The sequence below is a fragment of the Dreissena polymorpha genome, chromosome 3 (assembly GCF_020536995.1).
Source record: "Dreissena polymorpha isolate Duluth1 chromosome 3, UMN_Dpol_1.0, whole genome shotgun sequence".
NCBI lineage: Eukaryota > Metazoa > Mollusca > Bivalvia > Myida > Dreissenidae > Dreissena > Dreissena polymorpha.
In genome coordinates, this window is record NC_068357.1 from 47,375,352 (window position 1) to 47,403,197 (window position 27,846).

Below are 27,846 nucleotides of genomic sequence, written 5' to 3' on the forward strand. Positions count from 1 at the left end.
CTTAGCGTTCTTATTATGGCGGCCATAGGGGCGTTAGACGTCGCGCGACCGAGAGAAAGGAGGCTGTTTCGACAAACAAAGGGGTTCAGTGATCTTAGAGACGCTGAAATATTGAGTCGCTATCGATTAGATCGACAATCCATCTATCGGCTTGTCGATTTGTTAAGGGACGATCTACAAAAACCGACGAGAAGATCGAAGTCCATACCTGTCCTCACGCAGGTTTGATTTTTGCATCCATTTGTTCTCAATCCATCATATTCAATGGAGATTACTTTCATGTGATAGCGTTTTATAAATTCGGTTTATAAATCGCTACGTCCAAGGGGCATAATTAGGGTCGCCATGACAAGAGAGAATAAACTTGTTTTTAACAGTCTGGATAAATTTGTAGACTTCAACCATGGATGTTGTCAATCAACCTACATGAAGCTGTATAAATCCTTAGTTCTTCCAATTATGGATTATGGTGCTTCAGTTTTAGCCACAGCTACAAACAAAGCAACACAACAAATTGGTACAGTACAAAGAAGTTCAATGCTTAAAGCCAGTGGATGTTTAAGTAGTACCAGCACAGAAACAATGGAGATACTTACTAATACCATTCCAATAAATATACATTTAAAGTTAAGACAGGCAGAAGAGATGGTCAAAATTGCAGCAAAAAGAGAAGAAAATGACACTCTAAAACAAGATTTTAATAGATGGCTTGCAAATCCAGAACAACACTGTAACAAACCTACCCTTTATTCCATACTAATGAGTAGATTCATAGAACACAAAGTAAATGTGCAATTCGAATGTATTGAAAAAGAGTTTGAATTCAAAAAAGAATACATGGGACTTTCAAGAACAAATCAAAAAGTGTACACTGAGAACTTCAAACTAAACAAAGATCATCAAATGGAAAATGTAAATGAAATCTTGAATAGGTGCTCAAATAATGAAATCTTAATATTCACGGATGGATCTACAATTGGAAATCCAGGACCAACAGGAGCCGGGGCAGTTATATATTTAAATGGGTATATGTGTAGCCCAATACTTTTAAAGCAAGGTGTTGCAAAAATATCAAACAACTACACGGGGGAATTAGTGGGAATTGAAATAGGATTAAACTTTGTGGATGATTTACAGGACATTACAAACAGGAAAATAATTATCTTCACGGATTGCCAGGCAGCAATAACAACGGCTTTTGCATGTGAAATTCCAACAAGAAACATTGAAATTATACTAAATATCAAACTAAAACTAAAAAACATTGAAGCACGAGGTAATACTGTTGAAGTACACTGTATACCAGGCCATAAAAATATTCAAGGCAATGAATTAGCAGATCAACAAGCTAAACTAGCAGCAACAGAAATTATGACTTCAAAAACAGACAATCAGTGTTATGAAAAGAAAGATGCAAAAGAAGTAATAAATTTAATGAAAATAAAATCAATACAAAAATGGGAAGTTCAATATCTGAATTCAGAAAAAACAACAAAAATCCAAGAGTGCATCCCAAAGCCGGGTTCCAGAGCTTGCGTAAGAGAAAAAAATAGAAAAATATTCAATGTAGTGAACCAATTACTTAGTGGGCATACTCGCTTAAAGGCTCACTGGTCCAAACAGCGAAGATGTGGAGTGTGAAGCATGTAGAACACCAGAAACTATAAAACACTTCATATTTGACTGTTCAAAATACTCACAAGAAAGATCAAGTCTTCAATGCAGAACTGAAGAAATATTACATTGAAATAATATATCATGTTCTGATATTACACTGGCAACTTTAGTTGGAGAGATACCGGACATTACTTTACATGCAAAAGAAGAACTGTTCAATTCATTTGTCAAATTCATCATGGAAACAAACAGACTTTAGATGTAAATGACATAAAGTGTAAAAAAGTATCAAATGAAAATGCAACAAGAGAAATTTTTGTACATAGATGAAAACGACTTCAACAGTCGTCAAAGCACAACGAGACCATAGGCGACAACGACGCCCTAATTAGATTCAACAACAACAACAACATTTTTAATTTGTATGACAATGGATTGTCTAGCCGTTAAAGGGATAAGTATTTCTTTTCATTTGCTCGATTTTCATAAAACCAAATGTTCTGTCGTTTCTTTTAAAGTACGACAGTTTCATTGTCATTATAGCTTGAATTTTAAAGGTTGAAATAGTAGTCGGACATTACATATTTCGGACGTTGCTAAGCATGTTTGTTTACGACACATTTTAATGATTTTTGTTCAGATAAAGTTTTAAAGTTGTTGTACTTGTAATGATTCACGGTATAATGTCTGGAATATCTTCCCTGATGATTAGAAGTCTTAAACTTATCATACATGAGCATTATCAATGTTCTGTCAAAATAAGATATAGGAATTTACAAAATACATGAACACGAATATGTTCAGCTGAGCAACTTCAATCCCACAATGATGTCTGGTTAGCGCAGTGGTTGATTCACATTTTCACGTAGCCAAGGTGGTCTAGATTGACCACACCACAATTGAATATATTTCAATAAAAAAAATAATCTGGAAGTGGTTGTCAGACATGCAATTTATTATAAAACAACTACGTCTCTGTGTGATGTACTGTTATATGCTCAATAATCACAGACAATTGAAATACCCATCAGTGTAAAAATTAGTACCAAATTTGCAAGGATGTTAAGTTTAAATAATGCTTGCTTACTTTTCATCATTCCCATTTGTCTGATTTACTTATATTTGTTTTGCGTGATTGTATTAAATGATCATATTTGAAACTAGAAATGGCGCGGCAGAGGCCGACGCGTATCCCCACGCCGAATGTTTGACCTAGGTGTGCCCCAGGGTTGGTAATGGGGCCATGCATAGCTGAGATTGACCGTATTGTCATAAGAGAAGTTCATCATCAATTAGAAGTGAATTGGTGTAGAAATGAAGAAGTTATAGTAAAAGGCAATTTTGGGTGGGTGTGACATATGTGGGCAGGGCGCCCCAGGGTTGGTAATTGTGCCATGCATAGTTGAGATTGACCGTATTGTCATAAGAGAGGTTCAGTATCAATTTGAAGTGAATCGGTGTAGAAATGAAGAAATTATAGTAAAAGGCAATTTTGGGTGGGTGGGGTCTATGTGGGCGGGGCGCCCAAGGGTTGGTAATGGGGCCATGCATAGTTGAGATTGACTGTATTGTCATAAGAGAAGTTCAATATCAATTTGAAGTGAATCGGTGTAGAAATGAAGAAATTATAGAAAAGGCAATTTTGGGTGGGTGTGGTCTATGTGGGCGGGGCCCCAGGGTTGGTTATGGGGCCATGCATAGTTGAGATTGACCCTAATGTCATAAGAGAAGTTCAGTATCAATTTGAAGTGAATCCGTGTAGAAATGAAAAAATTATAGTAAATGGAATTTTTTGGTGGGTGTGGCCTATGTGGGCGGGCGCTCCAGGGTTGGGATTGGGGCCATGCATAGTTGAGATTGACCCTAATGTCATAACAAAAGTTCAGTATCAATTTGAAGTGAATCCGTGTAGAAATGAAAAAATTATAGTAAATGGAAATTTTTGGTGGGTGTGGCCTATGTGGGCGGGGCGCCCCAGGGTTGGGAATGGGGCCATGCATGGTAGAGATTGACCGTATTGTCATAAGAGAGGTCCAGTATCAATTTGAAGTGAATCGGTGTAGAAATCAAGAAGTAAATGTAAAATAACCTAAAAAAATGAGTGATAATTTCTGACGCGGCCCCACCCCAACCGCTATAACTTTTGACCCAGGGGTCAGATCAAAATTCCAAATAGTGCAGGGTCGCACATATGCTCATAGCTACCATGTGTGTAAGTTTCAAGGTTCTAGCGCTTTTAGTGTAGGAGGAGATAGTGGCCCGGACGGACAGACAGACAGACAGACGGACGGACGGACGGCGGAGATAACCACAATATCCCCACCTTTTTTTCAAAAAGCGTGGGGATAACAAACTCTTGTGCATTATTTTGGTAGGGGCTTGTGAGTCTAAGGTACTTGGCGAAAGGTGATTTTCTGTCAGGTTACTGACCTTCATGGAATTAGCAGGTAATTTTTCGCATAAGATAGTAGATACAATATAAGGAAGGAATGTATTGTGAATTAATACATAATAATACATAATAATTACAATTTAAAAGTATATCAATGTATGTTTTATTATGTAATAATGTTCCTTTTGAAACTGATGTTCCACTTTCAACATGACAAACAACAGGTTATGAATCAATGTGTTCTGTAAAAAGATCTACATAAAAACTCATCATGTGGATTCCTGAATAGTGTTACAGTTCTATGTACATCATAGTTGATCTTTTAATGGAATAAGACATGTTTTTAATGTCATTTAACTAAAACATTAATAACCTTATTTTGGGCATCATAAAACATTAATAGTTTGTTCTTAAAGAATGAGCAGCTATAGTCAAATTATTGTGAAATGAATTGTTTTTCAGGTCCAGTGCATGCAATATTATTGCAGCCTTTGTTGATGCTGTCAATTTAAGAATTGATAATGTAAAGTAAGCATGTTTGTTTTAAATTCATATTAAAACTTATTAATGAGTTAATATTTATTGAAAACTTTCAAAGAACTGGTTTTAATATTAAATTACTGTTGAACAATTTATATTTGATTTAGTATTTAATTGATTTAACTACTTCTGACTTACTACTTATTTGTAATTCCCTCATTTCCTGGGCCTAAACCAGTACTTGGATACTTTAGGGGAGAAAGTTCCCACAATTGGGATCGAATCTGTGACCTACCGGTCGCTAGATGGAGATGTTGTCTACCTAGCAACTGGGAGGTCACGGGTTCATTCCCCAGTGTGGGAGCGTTCATTAGATCTACGTCAAAGACACCAAGTATTTGATAAGCCACAAGAAACGGACTCGAGAGCATTTCAAATAAGTACATGTTAGTACTTTCTATGCAATTGACTTTAAATAAATAGGTTTAAACTCATTGATTTAACTTTTCTCTTATGTTTTGTTCATAATATATCTAACACTTTATTGTGTGTACAATCAATTTCCTAAAAAATATTATTTTGATAAATTTATTTAATTAAAACTGGCAACATGGTGGTCATTGAGAATTCTCAACACACTATTTTACCTGTAATATGTATAATTAAACATTCTTAGTCTTTAAAAATGATATTTGTAACACATGCTATTGTTTTGTTGCCAAATGTGTATCTCTCATTTTTTTACAGTTTAACAAGAAACTGTTAATTATAACATAGTGCAATTTTTTACAGGTTTCCAACTGGAATGGCCCTTGCTTCTGTCAAACACGTATTTTTTCAAAAATGTGGCATTCCAAATACAATTGGTGCAATTGATGGAACACTCATTCCAATAATTGCCCCAGCAGCAAATGAAGCCATTTATGTGTGTCGTAAAGGCTTCCATGCCATTAACGTCCAAGCAGTTGTGGACCACAAGGCCAGGTACATTAAACTATAAATATTCTGTATTCATTTTAGTTAGGAAAATGTAGCACAACTGGTTTCATGTAATACGGCAGTTGTAATCATGGTCCGAAGCATATCTCAAAAACTTAAATAGGTTTTATCTTGAAACTTCATAGCAGGGTAGATATAACAGGGTGCAGGATAAAAAGGTTTCACAGGGATTAACACAAATACTTAAAAAATCTTAAGTGCATAAAAGACAGTTTTGCTTGCAGTTAGTGTTGATATCTTCATATTTAAGAATACATTCTTAACAGTCAAGATGCATTACATACAAAAACTAGGCAACTATCTAGTCTTCTTTATGGAGAGGACCAGTACTGTTTTGTTTTGTTATCAATTCTTGAGGAAACACATGGATTGGGGATCACACATGTGATGTCTCGGTTGCTAGACGAGTAGTAAAGACACCATATCCACTTTTCAATTTTTATGCCCCCCTTCGAAGAAGAGGGGGTATATTGCTTTGCTCATGTCGGTCTGTCGGTCGGTCGGTCCGTCCACCAGGTGGTTGTCAGATGATAACTCAAGAACGCTTAGGCCTAGGATCATGAAACTTCATAGGTACATTGATCATGACTCACAGATGACCCCTATTGATTTTGAGGTCACTAGGTCAAAGGTCAATGTCACTGTGACCCGAAATAGTAAAATGGTTTCCGGATGATAATTCAAGAACGCTTATGCCTAGGATCATGAAACTTCAAAGGTAGATTGATCATGACTAGCAGATGACCCCTATTGATTTTCAGGTCACTAGGTCAAAGGTAAAGGTCACGGTGACCCGAAATAGTAAAATGGTTTCCGGATGATAATTCAAGAACCCTTATGCCTAGGATCATGAAACTTGATATGTAGATTGATCATGACTAGTTTTTTTCTCATTTATTTCACAATTGTGTCCTTAATATCAATGTGTTACAAGGCCTCTTACTGAAACCACACAGTGATATACATTGTAGCAAAGTGAATTGTGTGTCACTCTTGCCCAATGTTATTTTAATGGCCCTCTATCACAGACCGACAGACAGAAATGAGCAAAACAATATACCCCCTCTTCTTCGAAGGGGGGCATAAATATTTAATTTGTATGGAACTTACATCTTTCTTCTCTTACAAGGCTGTTCAGATTTGGCCTCACACGGGCTGTTTGGCGCATCTTCCTATAATGTTTATATATGAATGATTATGACTTGTAATATAACATAAGTAATCCAATATGTTAGTTTAGGTCATAAATATGCGTATACTTATTTCTAATTTTACAAGTAAGAAACCAATAACTTTTATGTCATATATGCAAACATGTACATTCAATGACAAAGACATTTTGATGGAGCCTATTTATAACAATCGTAACTGCAATTAAGTAACTTAAACTTTAACGAACTTTATGCCGCATAATTTATTTGTTATTATGACACACATTGTTAGACCTTTTATATTTTATTTGCTTAGTAACATTGACACTCCTACAATAATAAATGTGCCATAAGAATACTGTGTTTTTGATTAATTATCTTACCAACTCGTGGCCAATTGAAATGCTTGAGGTTTCCTCGTCAACACATGCTTGTTGTTTAGAGCCTGAAAAGAAATTCAATTAAAACACTTAACAGATGAACAAAATAAGCGATTAATTGATGCATGATGCATAAATATACGTAATAATTATGATATATATGTCAGAATATATAACAAGTAATGACATACATGAACTGGACTGAAACGTGTCTAATCCACCGTCGATTCCCACCAGTGTTTCTTCTGGTAGAATGGCTACTATCTTCAATAGAAAACAGAAACAACAACAATTGAAGCCAATTATTAATCCGTGCAATATCGATATGAAAAGGTTAATTACAGTATGCTTCTATGTATAGATCAAAGTTCAAATTTTACCTTCTGCTCCCAGTCTGTGAGACAGATGCTGGTTTTGCCGCCCCCTGTTAGACTCGCTTCCCGCCGCCTGTTCTTTTCTCTTTTTTTCGCTTGACTCTTAAAAAGAGTATAAAAGTTATATGACATACACACTTTAGATTACACAAATTAAACATAAATTTCATGTTTAAAATCTTATTAGTTACTGACATTGTGAATTTTTTATAATCATTTTGTGGAAAGAATCATGAGATTTCATTAGTTTATGTACCTTAAGGTTCGTCCACTTCTTTATTATTTCGTCAACTTCGCGGCTGCTCAAGCCAACGCTGTTCACTCTGAAATTGATTATTTTTAGATGTGTGTTTACAAATACAATTGAAATTAATTAATAATTTATGAAATGTAATGCACACTGGGTCGTACATGATATGCCAAAACATTATTATACAGTGCGCATTCTAATGTACCAAGATAAATATATACATGTATACCGTAGGAAGCAAAAATGTGTAAGAAATTGAAGATGAGAATACAACTTTAGAAAAGGGAGATAATTTATTATATCCCTTTAAAATTGTATTTACCCTAAAAACAAACACAATATTAATAATATGCAATGCTTCCTTCAAATTTACTGCATATCAATAATATACTGATTGATCATCGAAAAAAATTGATTATTCGTCTGCTAATTTTTTTATTATATAAGCATACACTAGTAGCTTATCAATGAAACCTAAGTTCAAACGCGGTAAATTATGATTCCGCTTATTATCTTACTAACATCAACATGCAAACACGCATACAAACTTGTTCATTTTGTTGAGTAAGATACAAAATATGAATTTAAATAAAATAAATCAGAACAATTATGATAAACATTGACAGACATAAATCGCTTAAATATTTTTTTAAGAAACGATGTCGATACATTTACTATACGTACTTCTCACAGGTGTCCGCCCAGAACTCTTCTTTTTTCCTGTTCGTCACTTCAATAGTCATTTTACTGACCAATAACAACTTATTGTCCGTGCATGCCTGCACTAAACAGGCAATCTCCGTCTCCGACCAATTGGGCTTTCGTTTCCCCTTGTTCATTTTGTCGGCCATCTTGCTTGTTATGACAACAGACGACTTTGACATAACGAGTGATGACGTTTTCGACTGGTTCGCGTTATTTCAGATCGTACGCTAAGCTAAAATCTTAGCTGCGACTCGATACTTACGACAACGTTCATAAAACGGGTATTAGCGGATCGTAAATGAAATCGTAAGTGAGGGATTTAAGATAAGATCCGCTAAGATAAGATATGTTGATAAAACGGCCTCCAGTTGATTAAACGGCCTCCTGTTCTTACAAACATGCTTGCAATAAATTTGTGTTTTGTTTCTTTAAATTTTATGTTTTGAGAGTACATGTGTTCTGGTCGTCGTTTTGGCTTTCTATTTTGTTAATTACTGTACGAATTCATTTAGTATGTTTATCGACATTGTGATATAAGCGACTTACTTCCTTTTGTCTCAGAAATCATGGTTTGATGAAGATCTTATATGTTCAAATCAATGAAAAATGATAAACATATTAAAGAAAGTGTTTGATCTCAAATAAGCGGCAAATAAAACCGATGTCATCACGCTCAAAGGGATTATTAAACATTAACCGCTCAACGAGAAAGGGCTTTCATTAAAGTGTTTAACAAGCATCGTGTTTAAGTGCCCTATCTCTAAAGAAATATAGTCCGTAACACTTTATTGATCTCAATGTCCATTGAATATTAAACATTGGACCGGCAGTCGTCCAATGTTTTGCGTTTTTTCTTAATATAAGCGTAAATTGGCGAGTCTATTGCACATACAATAACGTCAGCGTTGTAGAATGCTGAGCTGATGATTTTCATTTATTCAATTGTGAAGAAATTTAACGAGTGGAATTCTTATGTGTAATGCAGATGTCTATCATATTTCTTGCTTTATTTCACAATTTCTGATTGGCTCTGTCGATGTATCTGTTTACTTTGCCGTGCCCATTTTTCCCTGTCGTTCATTGTCTACTATGCCTGGCGTTCTATTCATGATGCGCGTGTGTGTTTGTGCGAGCGTGCGTTTGCATTTCGTGAGGCTCTTCACTTCTGAGGTTGCATTGTGTGAGGACATGGAGTGTATCCCAGCATTCCTACCTATTTAATCTAGTTCTCTCACAAAATGTATGGCAAATTTTGAATCATACCTGCAATTTTCATCTATCATTTTACTGAAAGATTTCAATAAAAGTGTGATCATGTGCTGTTGTGGGAAGCCTTGATATCCGGAGCAACCCGACCTATCCGGTAATGGTGTCAACAAACAAAGTCACGTGCTGCCGGGAATGGGTATTGGGCCAAAGTCTTCTAGACCCAAAGCGCGTGTACCAACCACTGCGCTAACCGGACAGCCGAAATTATGGAATCACCGGCAATTAATCTGCTTTTATATAACTTTTTGTCGGTCCGGGACAAATCGTGTTTGTCCTTATCTCTGCCGTTTTTTGTCCGTGTCGTTGTCGTGAATATATTCCGTGTAGATGGCGTCTTGGTCCGTGTTTATCCGGGGCTATCATTATCTCAGCGGTGTTGTTCCGGGACAGTCCTCGTTTGCGCCGTGTTGATTTCGTGTTGCTGCCAGGACTGTCAGTGATGGTACGGGTTGGCCCGTATGGGTACCGTGTTGTTACCGGGTTGATGGTCTTTGAAAGACCAAGGACACTCAAAGATTCCAGAAAGTCGACGGATCGTCCCGGATTGACCGAATCTTGATCCGGGGATGGGGGATCCGGGATGATACCGGACTGCAATGTTTATCCGTGCTTAACAGACTGGGGCTTAAGGAATACGCTAACTAACAAGAGTACAAAGTGGTGTAATGGAAGGTCTATAATCTGAACTGCTCCTGCCATCAGACGACTCACCGCGCAATCCATTCTTCTTTCTCTACTGCTAATGGAGCATATAAGTAATCGGTCATCGCGACAACAATATAACGATAAAAAGCTATATTTCCCCTACGTGTAACACTCAATAAATGCAGCATGGACTGCCGTGTCTATCCGTGAGTATTTGGGGCTTGGGCTTTAGCTATCCATGAACATATTCAGTCTCTTGAAGCCATCATGTTGACATACGGCTTATCGTCACAGTCAGTTGTTGATGACGTTACGTTAGATGAGCAGGAACTACCATTGTAATCTGCGACTAAACCGTTTGCAAATAGAGTAAGTATTTTAAAAACAAAATGTGTTTTATTTAGATGATCGCCGATATGTCACACACAATTTCAAATTTGCTAATTCGTATGTTTTATTGGCCTTGCTTATATGTCAGTTTCATTGACCTTGCGAAGTCGTCTTCGGACTTTGCGCGGATCTGTAACGCGCGAGGAAGAAGTGTCGACAACTTATCTTAAATTTTTTAACATGTACTTGAGATTGCTAGTCTTTACATTTGGCATACCTTTTCTAATCGATGACCTTCGTAAGCCTCCTTTTCTTTGGTTCGAGTTTCAATGTAAGTTTCGCTACCTGAATGTTGGCTCCTTCACCGTGAATGGCAAATACGAACTTGTCCAGTTTAGTTAAAGAAGAGAATCTGAAAGTAGTGATAATGTCATCGAAATCGGTTTTAAGAAACAAACAAAAAACAACAACAGAACTAACGTGTAAATAAATCTTATTTAGCAAATACCATTTACCAGCAACACACATATCAAATAATTTGATTTCATATTATAATACATTAATATTGTTCGAAACAATACCAATGACAATATATGCATAAGTGTAATACATACTATTCATTGATAGAGTACGCTCTATCAGTGTAGTTTACGCAAAAAAATGAAAACCTAAATGTGCACTTAGATCAAAGAACAATTGTTTATACCGAAACTTGCAGCCTATCTGTTTCAGAGTGTTCCCGTTGTATCTGTTGATGTTACCATGGGAATCAAACAGTTCACAGACGCTTTCCGTTTTAAAGATGTCGTTGGATAGAACCCTGCACGTCACCAGAAACGCTCTTGGTGATTGTGTGTTGATCAGCATATTCTGTGAATGAAAAATCAGAAAATGCATTTGATTTAATGGAGAAAGGAAAATGAAGAAGCACGAGGAAGCATCATGTAATTAGTGGAGAAAGGAAGCAAAATAAATAGGATTCTATGAAAGCGATTTACCTATATCAGGATTAACCTCTGAAGAGATTTAACTGTATAAAAAATTACCTATAACAATATTTACCTATATCAAGATTAACATATAACGAAATTAACCTATATTAAGATTTACTTAGGACGAAATTGAACTAAAACAATATTCATCTATACCTTTAACGAGATTTTCTTATTACCAGATTTACCAATAGCGAGATTTACCTATAGCGAGATTTACCTATGACGAGATTTACATATAACGCTATTTACTCAAACGATATTTACCTATATAATGTAAATCTCCTTTCTCACGAGAAAAGAGCAACAGAAAATATCAATAGCCATACTAGATCCATATTTGGTAGGATTATACTTAAGCGTTATTTTTTATTCTTCATTTCTATGTTCAGGGCCCTCCCTGACAATAAAGGGGAAGCTACCCACATCCCTAATTAGGAGGAATGTTCGCTCCGTTTCTCTTGTATGGGGGATTTTTTACGTAATCACACAAAAAGAATCAACGTATAATTAATCTAAAGTCAAGCTCTATACGTTGAACTTTAGTGCATAAAATATTGAAATGAATTGTACTAAGTCGTATTTTTTAAGCATGTGTGAGCAAAAATCATTGACACTTATTTCCCAATGTGAGTGAAAACAACGCTATTTACCCCAATCCAAAGGGACCCGGCCCCATTCCCGCAATGGTGGGGAAAAACACTGCGATACGACAAGAAAACATTTGCAATAACTGTATAGCGTTACGGGCTTTACGTGTTTTTTTCCTAAGGAGAATTTCTCCATAAAAGGGTGACAAGTATACTTTTTTAAAGGGGAAGCCACCGATATTTGGCGGAAAAAGTGCAGATCGAGGGCATTGATGTTTTATTTATATATATTAAACGTTACTAGTGTTGAAGATACATAGATATACAATCATATATGCCGGAAAGTGATGCGGGTGATGATGATATTCTTTTTATGGTTACATGTAACAGAGTAATATAAAATAATGCTTAATAAAAAAAACATGATTTGAAATGTAGCGAAACTTCAGGATAATTTTTCTTTCAAAGACGTAGGTGATCTATCGAAAACTAATATTGTTCAAAATAATATGCTATACATATATTCAAAAACAGCTAAAATTCGTTGTTAGAACTTGAATAGTTGCCGAGTCAACAACGTCAAATGAATATGACACTGTGGTCACAGTAAGGTCGTCCGGTGAAAAAAGTAATCAAATAAACGAATAAATATCAATCACCCATATTTCCCTTGTATGGCGGCATAACGTGTAATATGCCAACGAATCTCAATGTTTTATACATAATAATAAGTTGTAAGGAAATATGCAGTATTATAACGGGGTGAATCATTGTTACTTGGAAGTAAGTTGATATGGTGTTTAAATAATCGTAATAATGTTAGGCTCCCACTTTACAGTACTGCGTTAAATCCAGAACTCTGCGAGTTGCCGCTTGAAGCTGAATTTACTCTTATATTTTAGCTGAGATACGATGTAATGCAATTCATACTTTACACTATCGTGTTAGAATGTTAAACAATTGCGATCTATTTATTTTTTACCATTACTTGTTCAAAGATATGTCACGTCTTAGCTCCATTTCTTTCAGATACGACAATGTACGTTCCGTTTATATTGGTCCTGATCTAACATGGAACCCAGATCAGATAACCAGAATAAGGATGTTCTAGTAAGTATTGATGAATAAACAAAAAATCGATCCGCTCCGCAACGAAAAAATACGAACCTAATGTGTCGTATTCGATGCTCGATGGAGGTCACGATTTGAGCTACGACTGAATCAGAATTTCTGTTATTTCGTTTTAAATCACTATCGTAAAACTAAAACAGCAATTTGGATGCACGATATATTCTACTGTATGTGTCGCTTTTATACAGTGCATTACGGTCTATCGTGAATTTATTAAATTAACGATAGACCGTTATTGCAAGTGCTAATTGTAAAACTCTTCGAAGCTTTTTAAAAATAATTCACGACTGACCTCAACACCTTTTAAAATCTTATATGACATATTGTTACTATTAATAGTAAAACATGACGTCACGAACGGGCCGTTATTCGTATCTGGGTGGCCAAAATAAATCTTTTTTTGTTTTTCATATCTGAACAAAATCAGTTCATGCGACTTCAACTGAACACAAAGGCGGCCAAATTCAGTCTAAGTCAATGGTTATAAAATAAATTAAGCAAAAAATAAACGAAATACTCGGAACTAATGATTATTAAACGAAGCACACAATTGGGATAGTGAAAATATCGATTGCAATTGACACTGTTGCCCTTTTTCGACGCCATTTGTGTTTTTCCTCTGTTTGATACATAATACCCGTAGCCAGGGGGGGGGGGGGTGCGTTGGGTGCGTTCGCACCCAATCTTTTTTGACGAGTAAAAAAATGTACTATAAGTTGCAACAAACTTTATTTGACGCAAAAACGGTTATTATTTGTTTTCCAGGAACCCAGTGAGTCTTCGTATTTAAGCGTTAAAATAATGCTGTATTCAATATGCTTCCGACAGGTCATCATATAATCAATTTCTCGATTAAAATTAAGTCATTCCCAAGATTTTTATTTACAATTTTTAACCGTAGAATTGTTGAAATCAATAGAGGTTTTGACAGCAAAATTTGAGAAGATCAAGGAGCCGGTCCCCGCAAAATGGAATGAGAATCTTTGTTATAAATGGATATTTGTTTTCTATATGATGCATAATTATTAACCCGGCACTCTAATCCGTATAAAATCGATACTTATTTATATACATTTGATACTAAATGATTGTTTTGAAACTTTTTTCATCGTTATTGATGTCTGTTAAAGCCATGACTTTAATAGATATCAAAACAAAATGATGAAGCCACGACTTATAACAATTACACATTGTGCACAGCATTTTCGACAGACTGCCTTGTCTTTTTGTTATATCCCCGTACAACCATTTCCGGATCCCCTAAATGGTTTTCCAGCAACAGAAATATCAGCTATGCTCAAGACAGGCTTATTTTGTTGTTGAATGACAAGAAAACAAATCATTTCTTCAAAGCAATGTAGCTTTTTTGTAGTTTACCAACACTTAATGGCATCTGTTCTGCTCCACATACATAACTTTCCACAATGTTTTAATAATGTCAAACTTGAAACAAGGAATGTCCAAATCTCAAACAGTTGTTATAATGAATTTAAAACGTTATAACATATGATCAGGTGGACGTTAACGTGTAATGTTCATCAAATGAGACGGATCTTGAGCATATAATGGGCAAATAAGTACATCTTTTTTCTTCGAAGTCCTGGTATACATTGTTAAAGACTTTGAGACCATAGGGCCAGTAGTTCGTGGATATTGGGTCTTAATAAAGCCTTACAGTGTTATATAAAGATAACTTATTTGTTAAAAATAGTTTAAACAAAAATAAAGTAACCAGTCATACCATTTAATTTCTTTTTAGTATTGATGCAGATTAGAGAAGACCCAGTTTTGTTAATCAGTGTTTGTTGTATAATTCACTAATAGCATGTTCAGAGCAATGCTAACCCTCTGGTATTATCCATAGAAGCAGACAAAAATTGTTTTGAAAAAAAAATCAAATATTTCAATTTAATTTGCTCGATTTATGAATGGTAGAATGTTGGAATGGCTAAACAAACCAATTTTATCAAGATTTCAAGATTCCAATAAATAATGATATTTTTAGGGATGGCAACGAATACCGATTTCGGTATTCGAATATTCGGTCACCCTTCCGAACGAATATTCGGATATTCGGTCAACATCTGTTGGAAAAAAAGTCAACTTTGTTTACCGTACCATTACTCCATGAATTCTACTTTCGTATTTACCGGAAGTTCACCGGAAGTGACTAAATATTGACACAGCGTTGCCGTCTCTAAATCGAAGCTGATTTTGTTGATTACTTTTTATTGTTAAAATTGAATGACAAAAACTGTTTTAAAACTATTAATATCGTACATCAACAATAGTACGAGAAACATAATATTACATGACAACAAAATAATTACATGACAAAACAGTTAGATCTACATATAATTAAAGCTGAACTTAAACGAATTTTGTACATAGCCACAACACACCATACGATCTGTTTTGTTTTTCACACCAAGTCGGCTCTTTTTTTTACTCATTTAATCTTTGATCATTTTAAATGTAATTCGAGTTATTAGATCAAGACGGGTCGGTGTTTTAATCGCCATACGGTCTTATTTGTTTTTTACACAAAGTTGGCTTTTCCTTTACTCATTTAATCTTTGATAATTTTAAATGTAATTCGAGTCATTGGATCAAGTGCAGGTCGGTGTTTTGATTGCCGACGCGATTTGCACCTATCATAATTTTGACTCAAAGTGTCTGGCTTTAAGCGGGATTTATAACCGGTATACTGTCATCACCATAGCGACGCATTATCGCGCCTACCGGAATAAACATTATGACACGAGGAACAACTTTTTTGACAATTTTTGAAGCAAATTTTACGAATACAAATTCTTTGAAATTACTCGGTTTTTTTTTTCTTCCGAATATTCGATTCGGAAAACAGTATCCGAATATTCGGTCCGGGCCGAATATTCGGATATTCGTTGACATTCTTAGATATTTTATACCGTTCTTATTGTTTGATTTAACATTCTATAAATGTGTTGTTGCATATGTAAACAAGGTGTGTGCGCGCATACTAGTGTCGGGTTAAATAAAAACCGTATACAATTATGTATATCCGTGACTGATAAAATCAAAGTACTGGCAGTACTGGTGTGACGATGCTTTTGAAGAGGATGGATATAAAACATCAATTTAAGTTTATCTATATCACCACAATTGTGTATGTTGATACGAACATTTGGGTACGATAACAAATTTGGGTACGAACATTTTGGGTACGAAAAACAATTTGGTACGAAAAAAAATTGCGTTCGAAACATTTTTGGTACGAAAAAAGTTAAGGGGTACGGGGAAGTAGTACCCGTGGGTAACTTGACCCATTGAGCGAAACTGGGAGGCGGGTCACATTCGTGTTCATTAAGTATGGCAATACATTCATGATGATTCTCGAAAGTAGGTATGAGCACATAGCCGGACCATGTGAGCTCAATCGTATGAGCACTTGACTATCCGAGTTCGCCCACGAACATATGGATAAGTTAACTAATAGCGAAATGACCTTATACATGTATATGCTGAAATCTAACAATCGAACAAAATATAAAACATGGTATGTACACTTAGGTGGTTGTGTAATTTCTGTTAGAATATCGTATTCAATATGTAAATTTTAAATGAAAGTGCCCGCACTTGAGTTTGTTGCCTTGTTTGATTCTATACGCGCCTAAGCTGCACCCAGTGTGTGTATTTGTGTTTTTCCAAGGTAATGAGTTACCTCCGCGCTGAGGCTGCATAATGTTGGGACCCGGAGTGTGTCCAGCACTCCTACCTAATAAGATTAGATTGACGACAGTTGGGACGAATTTTGAATGATAGCTGCAATTTCCAGCTATTTGTTTTGTACTGAAATACTTTTTAATTTTTTATATGGTCAAATGCTGCGGGGGGATGAGATTTTCCGGAAAAAAACAGCTGTCAGGAATGGTGACCACAAAACATACAAAATATAACATTGCGCCGGGAGCGGGAATCGAACCGGTGTCGTAAAGGTGAAAAACCGAACGTCCTTACCACTGCGCTAGCGGGACGGACATTTACGCAAACTAATGTTGTTTTATCTATATATATCATAGCAGTGCAGCGTTTGCAATTTGCAGGTTCGAAATCGTTTGCATTCATTAGTTTTGTGATCACGTAAAAAGTTAATTTTACATGTTTTTATTAGCAATTTATTTACTAAATCGAGAACAAATATTAAACAAAATAGAGAAAATATATAGTTGTTTCATTGGTCCATAAAAATAAAATGGATGTAAAATTACTAATTTGAAATTAACGTTCTGATACACTTATTGAATCTGTTTCCCTAGGATATGCTGTTCTATTAATATTTACCTTTATCAACACGAACGACAACTCTGCTAGGAGAATGTTATCTATGAAAATCAACGAGCAATCTCCTACGCAGTGGCGAATGTAAAGGGAAGTAACTGAAAAATCGAGTTATCTCAATCGGACTGGCTCGGTCTTTTACACAGGGCGCCATTGTGAAGATTTTTTTTACTGGTTATCAAACCTTGGACGCTGCTGTTCCAGCATCGTCAAAAAAGGTGGTTGAAAAACGTGGTGGGAAATACATGTATGTTATATCATATTCATGTCGATCAGTCACTGAGTATGGTCCATGAAAGTGAAATTTCATATAAAAATGCTCTATAACTGCAGTCTCTAAATACAGTTAAAAAGTGAACAGAATGCAGTAGTTTACGTTTCATTTTCAAAATTTTCTAGGGGGGGGGGACCTCCAAAGCCCCCGATTGCAGGAGGGGGACATCCCCTCCCGCACATACCCCCTTCGCCACTTCGTTGCTCAATAACAATCGTCGATGGCAAAAATTCGCATCCCCCTTTTCAAAACCCTGGCTACGGGCCTGTACATAAGCAACATCCGTTGACGTCTTACATAAATAGATTCTAGGCAACGCACAAATCACTCTCGTTGTTGTATTTCATGTGGAAAATGGCTGGTTCAAAGCCTTTAAGGTAAGATATGGTTTATTGGTTTGCATTGATGTAATCTGATGTATTTTAAATCATGCAAAACTTGTCAATACTTTACACCCAATTCTCTTTGCAAATTAGACAGTGGGGAAATGCATCGGTGTCGTCTGCGAAAGCTCGCTATTTTCATTCATATGTCACGTTACTGTCGTGTGACGAAACATCGTATACGGTACATAGATTAATTTTCACTATGAAAAAGGTGTACGCGTAAAGTTTGATTTGAAATCCGGATATTTTTTTTGCTTATGCTAAATTAAAGTGTAACAAGCAAGTGTTTATGTTGGTGATTGTATGCTATGTTTATTGCTTATTTTCATTTACTTATTAACTATTTGTAGGTTCCACAAAAGAAGTAAAGGTGCTATTCACCTAATTTCATAAACTCAGCACATGGCATGGTGTTGCTGACAGGGTATTAAAACACTGCCGTGGAGTATGTCATCCCAGAAGCCTCTATGCGATACAGGTTGAATGGGAGAGTAAATCCGGAGAAAACACATTATTGCCCACCTTCTTCATTCTCTCAGGAAGAAGAGGCGCACTAGACAGAGCATCTGAAATTAATTGCAAGCTGTGGATATATATACAGTCGGTCAGAAGTTGTTGACATGGCAAGTGAGTATGCAATTTTTCTTGGAAAACGGGACAAGGAGCATCCGCTAACGCCAAAATGGTTCAGGCTGTTTGTGCAACGCTGGCCCGAGCTTAAATTATTGAAGTCTCGTGGGCTTGAGATTCAACGCGCCAAAGCCACCAACACGTAAACTGTGTCAACATATTACACAGAACTTGGCCATATCCTTGACAAGTACGATCGAAAGCATACGCCAGAACGGATATAAAATGTTAACGAGAAAGGTTTTTCAACTATCCATAAACCGCCTTCAGTAGTTGCAAGCTGCGAATCTCACCCACAAGCAGTCACACCTGCTTCAAGAACCCCGGTGGCAGTCATTGGTTGCGGAAATGCCATTGATAATAGTGTTCCGCCATTGTTTGCATTTCCAAGGTTACGGATGAAGTCGGAATTTTTTGATGGTGGTTGTAATTAAGTCAAATGGTACAAAAAATCACTTAGTCCGGTTGGAAAAATAGTGATGTTTTTAAAAGGTACATTGAGCAACACTTGCTAAAATACGTACATGAACGTTGTGTGGACAATCCTGTTCTGATTCTTTATGGTGGCAATAAGTCTCACATTAATCTCGGGTTGATTGATTGGGCCATATCACAGGACGTCATTCTGTTTGTTCTACCAGCACACACAGGCCATGTGTTGCAGCCTCCTGATGTTGGCCTTTCGAACGGGTCTTGAGATCTGTTTGTTACATGTTCATGCGCGACAACTGTGGGCAAAGTATCACACGGCTCAATGTGTGTGCACTTGGAAGTTAGGCATATGCACAAGCACTGTCACCAAATAATTTGTATGCATCCTTTCGCAAAACCGGCATCTACCCATATGATCCAAATGCTATAGAATCCTCAATATTCATGTCAACGGATGCCCTACAATAAAAAAACCAGTCCTCTAAACACCCAGCCCTCTGAAACGGAAGTCTCCAAATTTTCTGCAAAAAAGATGAAAACATAAAATTCCAGAAAACAAGCGAAAGTACCTCAGTTCAGTAGTCAGTGGCAAGGCTATAAATGAGGCTGTCATGGTTCAGCGCATACAGGAACATGAAGATGAACGAAACAGGAAGATAAAGTCACAGACGTTGAGCAACACTGAAAAACCTTGACCTTATGGCATTATAAAAATATTATCACCTGTCCCTGCTTTCGATGAATCTTCAGAGCATGAGGCTGACACAGACGTTTGCTGTGTGTGCAATAAATTCACGCCAAGTGAGGTTCGACTGAGTACTTCAATGGTGTTTGTGAAATGGGTACAATGTTCTTAGTTTGGACACTGGGTACATCTAATTTATTTTACCCAAGTGAGAGTTGTGAGGAGGGGTGGTGTTTTCATGTGTCCTTACTGTGTTGGTGAGTAGTAAAACAAGATAAATTAAAATAAAAGTTAAGAAGAACATGTGTCGAAAAATGCGAAATAAGCCAGATATTTAATTCTAAAATAGAAAACGGCTGTACAGCCGAATTCGCCAGCATGTATACCATACATGTACGATGTGCATCTAAACTTAGTTTAACGGTTTATTTGAATTCCTGCAACGAAATCTATTCATACGACACACGAACACTATCTCCGATCCTAATACAAAAACGAATGATTCGGTTATTGTAGGAAAATATGTACGTCACTATCGTCTCGGGGCGCTAATTTGTCTTTGCTGCATTTTATGAAATTCGGCTTTAATGTATAATTTTTCTTGCCTATTTTGTGTTATTGTAACATATTTTATCAATATATTACAATTTAACACATATAAAAAATCGTATATACCCGCTTTAAAAGTGATAAAAATGTAAAAACAACAATCCCGAGCTAATGTTCCATGCATTCAGTCTCCACAGCAGTTATGTTTACATTGAAATTAGGTATCCAAACAGAAGCGTCGTTTTAGGGCACTTTCAATAAATATGGCCGCCGTTACATAGACTTAGATAATTTAGTTTATTAACGAATTTTGGTTGATAAAAAAAGTCAATTGCATTCAAAATGTGTAAATACAAGATAAATATGTGATGAAATAACAATAATAATTATCATTGTATCGGATACAAGGCAAAAGCCCGTCGGTCCGTCGGCCATTGCCGACGAACATTTAAAAAGGCCGACGGTGAAATGAAAAATCGACGACCTAACTGGCCGGCGATTTTTGTTTCAAAAGAGTGTAACCCTCTTGCAGTTTTCACAACTTTATTATTTCGTGATTACCGACTCATAATATTTCCGGACATAATTCGTTGAATTACGTTACGAACTGCATCGATAAATTACGAAAGTGATTCAAAACGTTAACGGAGCGTCTCGCCGAACGACATCATACTTAACTATTGGTTCACGTAAGTAGTCGGACATATACGAGTTTACGTTCGTTGCACACATGTTGTTAACGTGATCCAAGATGGCGGACGATAAAAAAAGATGCTCAGCAAATAACAATCGAATTAAGGACGGACGACATATAATTAGTATGGATTAATGAAAAGCGCGTGTCATTCTACGACGGAGCATACGTTTTGAATACAAATAAAACTCTGTTTTTTTTTAATTTATGTACTAAATGTCACAGAACAAGTGTTAGAAAATTGGAATGCAGTCTACTCGCGAAGGAAACTACATCTAACAGTTACAAGATTATCGTTGGAAAATGCAAACACAAGACATACATGATTCAATTTATATGTAAGTGGATCTGTGTTTAATCAGATTCATGCGCATATTCTGCTTTATTATGTTTGCCACTGTATACAGTTTACTGAAATGGCATGTTAGTGAAATGGATATTTAAAGGTAAACTTATTTAATATTTTAATTATTCTTAGCTAAATACATCGACAACAGTCGAGTATATATGTTTAAAGCGTCAATATATCCACAAACTGTAACAAACACGCTTAATTTATTTCCCCAACTCAAATTTGTATGCTTATGTTTTCTCTTTTGTGAATTTACTTTGCCATGCCGAGAATAAGGGCTCTATAAACTCCCTGGTCAAACACTTACAATTGAGGCCTGTGCAAATTTCAACTGGCCTGTGATTATTTTCTCCTGGTCTCCTGGACTGTAAATTGTGACGGTCTCTCGCCATGTCTGGTATCCTATCTATTCGGTCATTTCTATATATTCTTTCTTAAGACGTAATAAACTGTAAATCCGAGTATCCGCACGTGTCCGAATTCTGAGCAAGTTTCCAAAACATGTGTTTCTTGATCGTCAGAAGTGTAAAATACGACAACACATGTGTAAACCGTAATAGCAGTTTTTAACGCATTCACCTGTACATAATTTAACATTAATTTTATGTGCGAGTAACTCATAAAATGTTATTTTTTGTCATATTTTTACAATTCCATCACTCAATGCTTTTATCGGGTCACGTGACTACTTCTCTGTTTATACTGTAGAACTTAATTTGAGGCCCGTCTATATTTCAACAATGGGTTTTTGCTAATCCGCTAAAATTAAGCGTTTACAATTAATATCCAATTTGCGTCCGTTATTAAATTATCACACACCTACTGTGCTATGCAAATCCATTAAGGTACGTATCTGGCACAGGAAATATTCTCCAGAAACTATAAAGGCTGTATTTGAGATTCGTGTGAAATCCATACGGAATACTGCTTTGGAATTTGGTATTCCGTCCCAGACGCTTCGTGACAGGATAAGCGGCGAGATTGACCCTGATGATTTCGGGAGAGAAACCCTCTTCTTAGAAGAAGAAGAGCTAGGTCTTTTCGAAATCACCGCGGTGAAGGCACGGTTGGGTTATGGTGTGTAAAATGCAACTCTGCAGAAATATGCCGGCGGGAAGGCTTTCCGATCTGGGAGAAGGCCAATGGACAAGCCCGTCAGCATATGCTGGTTGTATGGATTTTGCAGAGGTGGCAGTCGAGAGTTGTATCCAAGAAACCGTTCGCTTAAGAGAGTAAGTAACAAAAAATCGACACCAGAGTCTGCAGAATATTTATACATCAATCTAGGATGACTGCCCCGAGCGCGTGTAAAATATGGACAAAACTGGCATTAGTCCTGAGCATCGCCCACCAAATGTGATTGCCCCCACAAAAGAAAAGCCCCAGGCAGTAACTTTACCGCGATCAACAACTACCACACTCATAGCTCGCGCCAACGCTGCTTGGAACCACATACCACCTTTCTTTGACTTCAAAGGCAAAATGATGAACGAGGAACTAATGAACGGGACCGGAGCAATGGCAACAATGTCGGAAACCGGATGTTCAAATAGAGATGTGTTCAAAGAATACATGGACACGCATTCCGATATGAGCCAATCGGTGTTGTTGATATTTGACGGCCATAAAACCCATACGTCGCTGATATTATCCATTTTGCTAGAGAACGGAACATATATGTGTTCGTTTCGCTTGCCCACGCTTCACATATCATACAGCCTTTCGATGTTGTGGTATTTGGACCATTCAAACGGTACTACTACTCCGAATGCGCAGCCTACATACAGGCAAACATGGGAAAGGTTGTAATGAAATATGAAGTAGCCCGTATCGCGTGCAAGGCTTATTTAAAAGCTGTCAGCCCCCCTAATCATAATATCGGCATTTAGGAAGGTGGGAATTTTCCCGTTTAATAGAAACGCCATCTCGCCGGAACAACTCCCATGTGAAGCGTTTAGGGATGAAACGCCAGTTAAGAAAGTTAAATGCAGTTCAAGGGGGAAAGAGGCGGCTCTGGAATATCTGACGAACAAAGTGGTCCAAACATTTGCGAACTTAGAGTTTTGTTCGTGCAGATGTAAGATAAAAAAAGAGCGAAACCAAATCAAAGTGGCCGAGAAATTACCGGCCAACAATACATGATGGAAATCGATGCCCATCAAGAGGAGCTAGATACGGAGAACTCGACACCAAATGAGCACGACAAAGAAAAGAAGCCCGCAAAAAGGAGGCCAACCATCACGACTATGCCGTCAGCCAGTACTATCCACGAACATGAGGATTCAGAGGCTGACATTGATGATGATGTCGATGATAACGATGTCTGCTGCGTTTGTGATCAACGGCAGCCATCAAATATGAATGATCGCCCGACTCTTAAAATTCTCATCTGGGGAAATTGCGACGTATCCTTTATGTGACATTGGGTCCACTTGGCATTCTGCCAAAGGTTGTAAGACGCTGAGACGAGTTCCGTTGTATTCGTTGTTCTTAAACATCCAAGGATACGTTTCTTTAAATTGTTAAATTGGTAATTTGTAAACATGTTTACATAAATTTGTTCGGCAAAAAAGCGTGATCCTTATCACCTTAATATGTTTGTTTTATGTGAATACATAATCGTTTTGTTACCGAATTTCGTTGCATATAATGTTATAAAATATACACTCACAAAAACATAACAACTCGCTCAACACAGCCTTTACGAAAATTAAGCGATACCCTGTACCGAATCTCATTCTGCACGCGCCAATGTTCGACCTATCAGAGTGGCCTAATAGATTATAAGTGTCAGAGCGATCCTGACCTACAACTGTCAAATAAAAAAGAGGTATTTATTTGCAAACTAGCGAATTTTTTTTCCCAATTGGGAAAAGTACCTGTACCAGCCCAATTGGGAAAATTGTTCACGAAAAAACCTGAAATTGGGAAAATTCGCGTCGTGAAGTCTTCATATTGGGAAATTGGTGTATTTGATTTTTTGCTCCCAAATACTTTTTAATTGATAACTAAATATCAAGTTGTCAGTAGTATTGTTATTAAGGTTCAAGCCAAACAGCTGCATAGGAAAACTAATTGATTAAATGTTGCAATTTATTAAAAAAAATATTTATATTTGTAGAAACCTACAATTGGGAATTTTTTTGACCGCAATTGGGAAATTTGAAGTTTTTCCCTCTTTGAAAAAGTGCCGTTTCCCGGTACTTTATAAAGAAAGGAAAAAAATCGCTCCAAACAAACCATTTCCGATGAAAGTTCAAGTTAAAACTTGTTTGTTATTTATATTGCGTTAAAGGGATCTTTTCACGCTTTGGTAAATTGACAAAATTGAAAAAAGTTGTTTCAGATTCGCAAATTTTCGTTTTAGTTATGATATTTGTGAGGAAACAGTAATACTGAACATTTACCATGGTCGAATATAGCCATTATATGCATCTTTTGACGATTTTAAAACCTAAAAATTATAAAGCGTTGCAACGCGAAACGATTGAATAATTTGGAGAGTTCTGTTTTTGTCGTAAAATTTTGTGAGACTACGAAGATTGCTTATATAAGGTATAAAATACTTCAAGTATATGTACTCGGCAGAATAGCTCGGTAAGCTAAAGCGTTTTTACTTCAGGACTCTGGCAGGACTCCAGGGGTCACTGGTTCGAAACCTGGTCCGGGCAATGTTCTTTTCCTTTTTTAAATTTTATTCTTGATTTTTTACTGGAGCTTTTACGATCCAATGTTTACATACATTTATCAATATAAAGCATTTAATTAATAAGTTAAAAAATGCCCAAATCTGTGAAAAGGCCCCTTTAAAGGGATCTTTAAACGCTTTGGTAAACTGACAAAATTGAAAAAAGTTGTTTCAGATTCGCAAATTTTCGTTTTAGTTATGATATTTGTGAGGAAACAGTAATACTGAACATTTACCATGGTCTAATATAGCCATTATATGCATCTTTTGACGATTTTAAAACCTAAAAATTATAAATCGTTGCAACGCGAAACGATTGAATAATTTGGAGAGTTCTGTTTTTGTCGTTAAATTTTGTGAAACTACGAAGATTGCTTATATAAGGTATAAAATACGTCAAGTATGTGTAGTCGGCGGAATAGCTCAGTAGGCTAAAGCGTTTTTACTTCAGGACTCTGGCAGGACTCCAGGGGTCACTGGTTCGAAACCTGCTCCGGGCAATGTTCTTTTCCTTTTTTTAATTTTATTCTTGATTTTTTACTGAAGCCTTTACGATCCAATGTTTACATTTATCAATATAAAGCATTTAATGAATGCATTAAAAAATGCCCAAATCTGTGAAAAGGCCCCTTTAATACATATTGTTATTATTTTTTATTTTTGTGTTTATTTACAAGCTACAGCTTATTATATTCTTAAGTGGCCGGATAGACAGGAAAACAGGGTACCTTAATCCCTTTTTAGAACAACACAACTTCAACAGACTGCCTAGAGGAGTCAAAATATGGCATTCAAAGATATTTGAACAGGAGTCAAAACACAAAATTTAAATTACGAAGATATGCACTTACATTTTCTGTTATTCCATCCTTTTAAGGCTTTGGTATAAATTTGTTTTAAACCACAAATAAAAACTAGAAATGGCGCGGCAGAGGCCGACGCGTATCCCCACGCCGAATGTTTGACCTAGGTGTGCCCCAGGGTTGGTCATGGGGCCATGCATAGCTGAGATTGACCGTATTGTCATAAGAGAAGTTCATCATCAATTAGAAGTGAATTGGTGTAGAAATGAAGAAGTTATAGTAAAAGGCAATTTTGGGTGGGTGTGACATATGTGGGCAGGGCGCCCCAGGGTTGGTAATTGTGCCATGCATAGTTGAGCTTGACCGTATTGTCATAAGAGAAGTTCAGTATCAATTTGAAGTGAATCGGTGTAGAAATGAAGAAATTATAGTAAAAGGCAATTTTGGGTGGGTGTGGTCTATGTGGGCGGGGCGCCCCAGGGTTGGTAATTGTGCCATGCATAGTTGAGATTGACTGTATTGTCATAAGAGAAGTTCAATATCAATTTGAAGTGAATCGGTGTAGAAATGAAGAAATTATAGTAAAGGCAATTTTGGGTGGGTGTGGTCTATGTGGGCGGGGCCCCAGGGTTGGTTATGGGGCCATGCATAGTTGAGATTGACCCTAATGTCATAAGAGAAGTTCAGTATCAATTTGAAGTGAATCCGTGTAGAAATGAAAAAAATATAGTAAATGGAATTTTTTGGTGGGTGTGGCCTATGTGGGCGGGCGCCCCAGGGTTGGGATTGGGGCCATGCATAGTTGAGATTGACCCTAATGTCATAACAAACGTTCAGTATCAATTTGAAGTGAATCCGTGTAGAAATGAAAAAATTATAGTAAATGGAAATTTTTGGTGGGTGTGGCCTTTGTGGGCGGGGCGCCCCAGGGTTGGAAATGGGGCCATGCATGGTTGAGATTGACCGTATTGTCATAAGAGAGGTCCAGTATCAATTTGAAGTGAATCGGTGTAGAAATAAAGAAGTAAATGTAAAATAACCTAAAAAAATGAGTGATTATTTCTGACGGCCCCACCCCAATCGCTATAACTTTTGACCCAGGGGTCAGATCAAAATTCCAAATAGTGCAGGGTCGCACATATACTCATAGCTACCATGTGTGTAAGTTTCAAGGTTCTAGTGCTTTTAGTGTAGGAGGAGATAGTGGCCAGGACGGACGGACAGACAGACAGACAGACAGACGGACGGACGGACGGACGGCGGAGATAACCACAATATCCCCACCTTTTTTTCAAAAAGCGTGGGGATAAAAAACACCTTTGTATCGAATGCTTATGTACAATGTGACCAAAAACACGATTTACGAAATCCAAGCGATATATTTTATTCATATCGAAGTTTCAAAGGATGCGTGACAAACATACTTAGCTTAAACTTGCGTGTTTCGTCACAGAAATTACGTCACACAAGGTACGTCATAAATTGCGTATTCAATCGAACACAAATAAAAGTACGGAAAGCTGGTTGTGTCATACGTTTTAGTGAAAGACCTTATAGTACGGAACGCCATAGCTGTCTTACGTTGTTACAATTATTTCTGTCTTCTTTTGAAGGTGTCTTATTATGTCAAACCGTCGTGATATTTTGTCAATATGTGGTGTTGACTTGTCAAAATACAGTCTTATTATGTCAAACAGTCGTGTAATTATGTTCACTTGTGGTGTTGAC

At 36.7% G+C, this 27,846-nt stretch overlaps 1 protein-coding gene and 1 long non-coding RNA gene across 2 annotated transcripts; one reads left to right on the top strand and one right to left on the bottom strand.

Annotated features, from left to right (window-relative positions):
• Positions 1-3,693: 3,693 nt before the first annotated feature.
• Positions 3,694-5,475, top strand: LOC127873571 (uncharacterized). The gene is made up of 3 exons (XR_008046258.1): positions 3,694-4,064; positions 4,472-4,537; positions 5,282-5,475. It is a non-coding gene; the product is annotated as an uncharacterized LOC127873571 (long non-coding RNA).
• Positions 5,476-6,517: 1,042 nt separating this feature from the next.
• LOC127875439 (uncharacterized) lies at positions 6,518-10,626 on the bottom strand. The gene is made up of 6 exons (XM_052420499.1): positions 8,328-10,626; positions 7,650-7,716; positions 7,400-7,495; positions 7,211-7,283; positions 7,023-7,084; positions 6,518-6,660 (listed from the first exon to the last, which is right to left on the bottom strand). Exons 1-6 carry the CDS (start codon positions 8,525-8,527, stop codon positions 6,595-6,597), a joined length of 564 nt encoding a protein of 187 aa, XP_052276459.1. The 5' UTR covers positions 8,528-10,626; the 3' UTR covers positions 6,518-6,594.
• Between the last annotated feature and the right edge of the window lie 17,220 nt (positions 10,627-27,846).

Excerpts from the sequence above, each read along its gene's own strand:
- LOC127875439 (XM_052420499.1), bottom strand. The coding sequence starts at position 8,527 with ATGTCAAAGTCGTCTGTTGTCATAACAAGCAAGATGGCCGACAAAATG. Across the intron at positions 7,496-7,649 it reads AGAAGTGGACGAACCTTAAG|AGTCAAGCGAAAAAAAGAGA; the intron begins GTACATAAACTA and ends ACTCTTTTTAAG. Across the intron at positions 6,661-7,022 it reads TTTCAATTGGCCACGAGTTG|GAAGATGCGCCAAACAGCCC; the intron begins GTAAGATAATTA and ends TAAACATTATAG.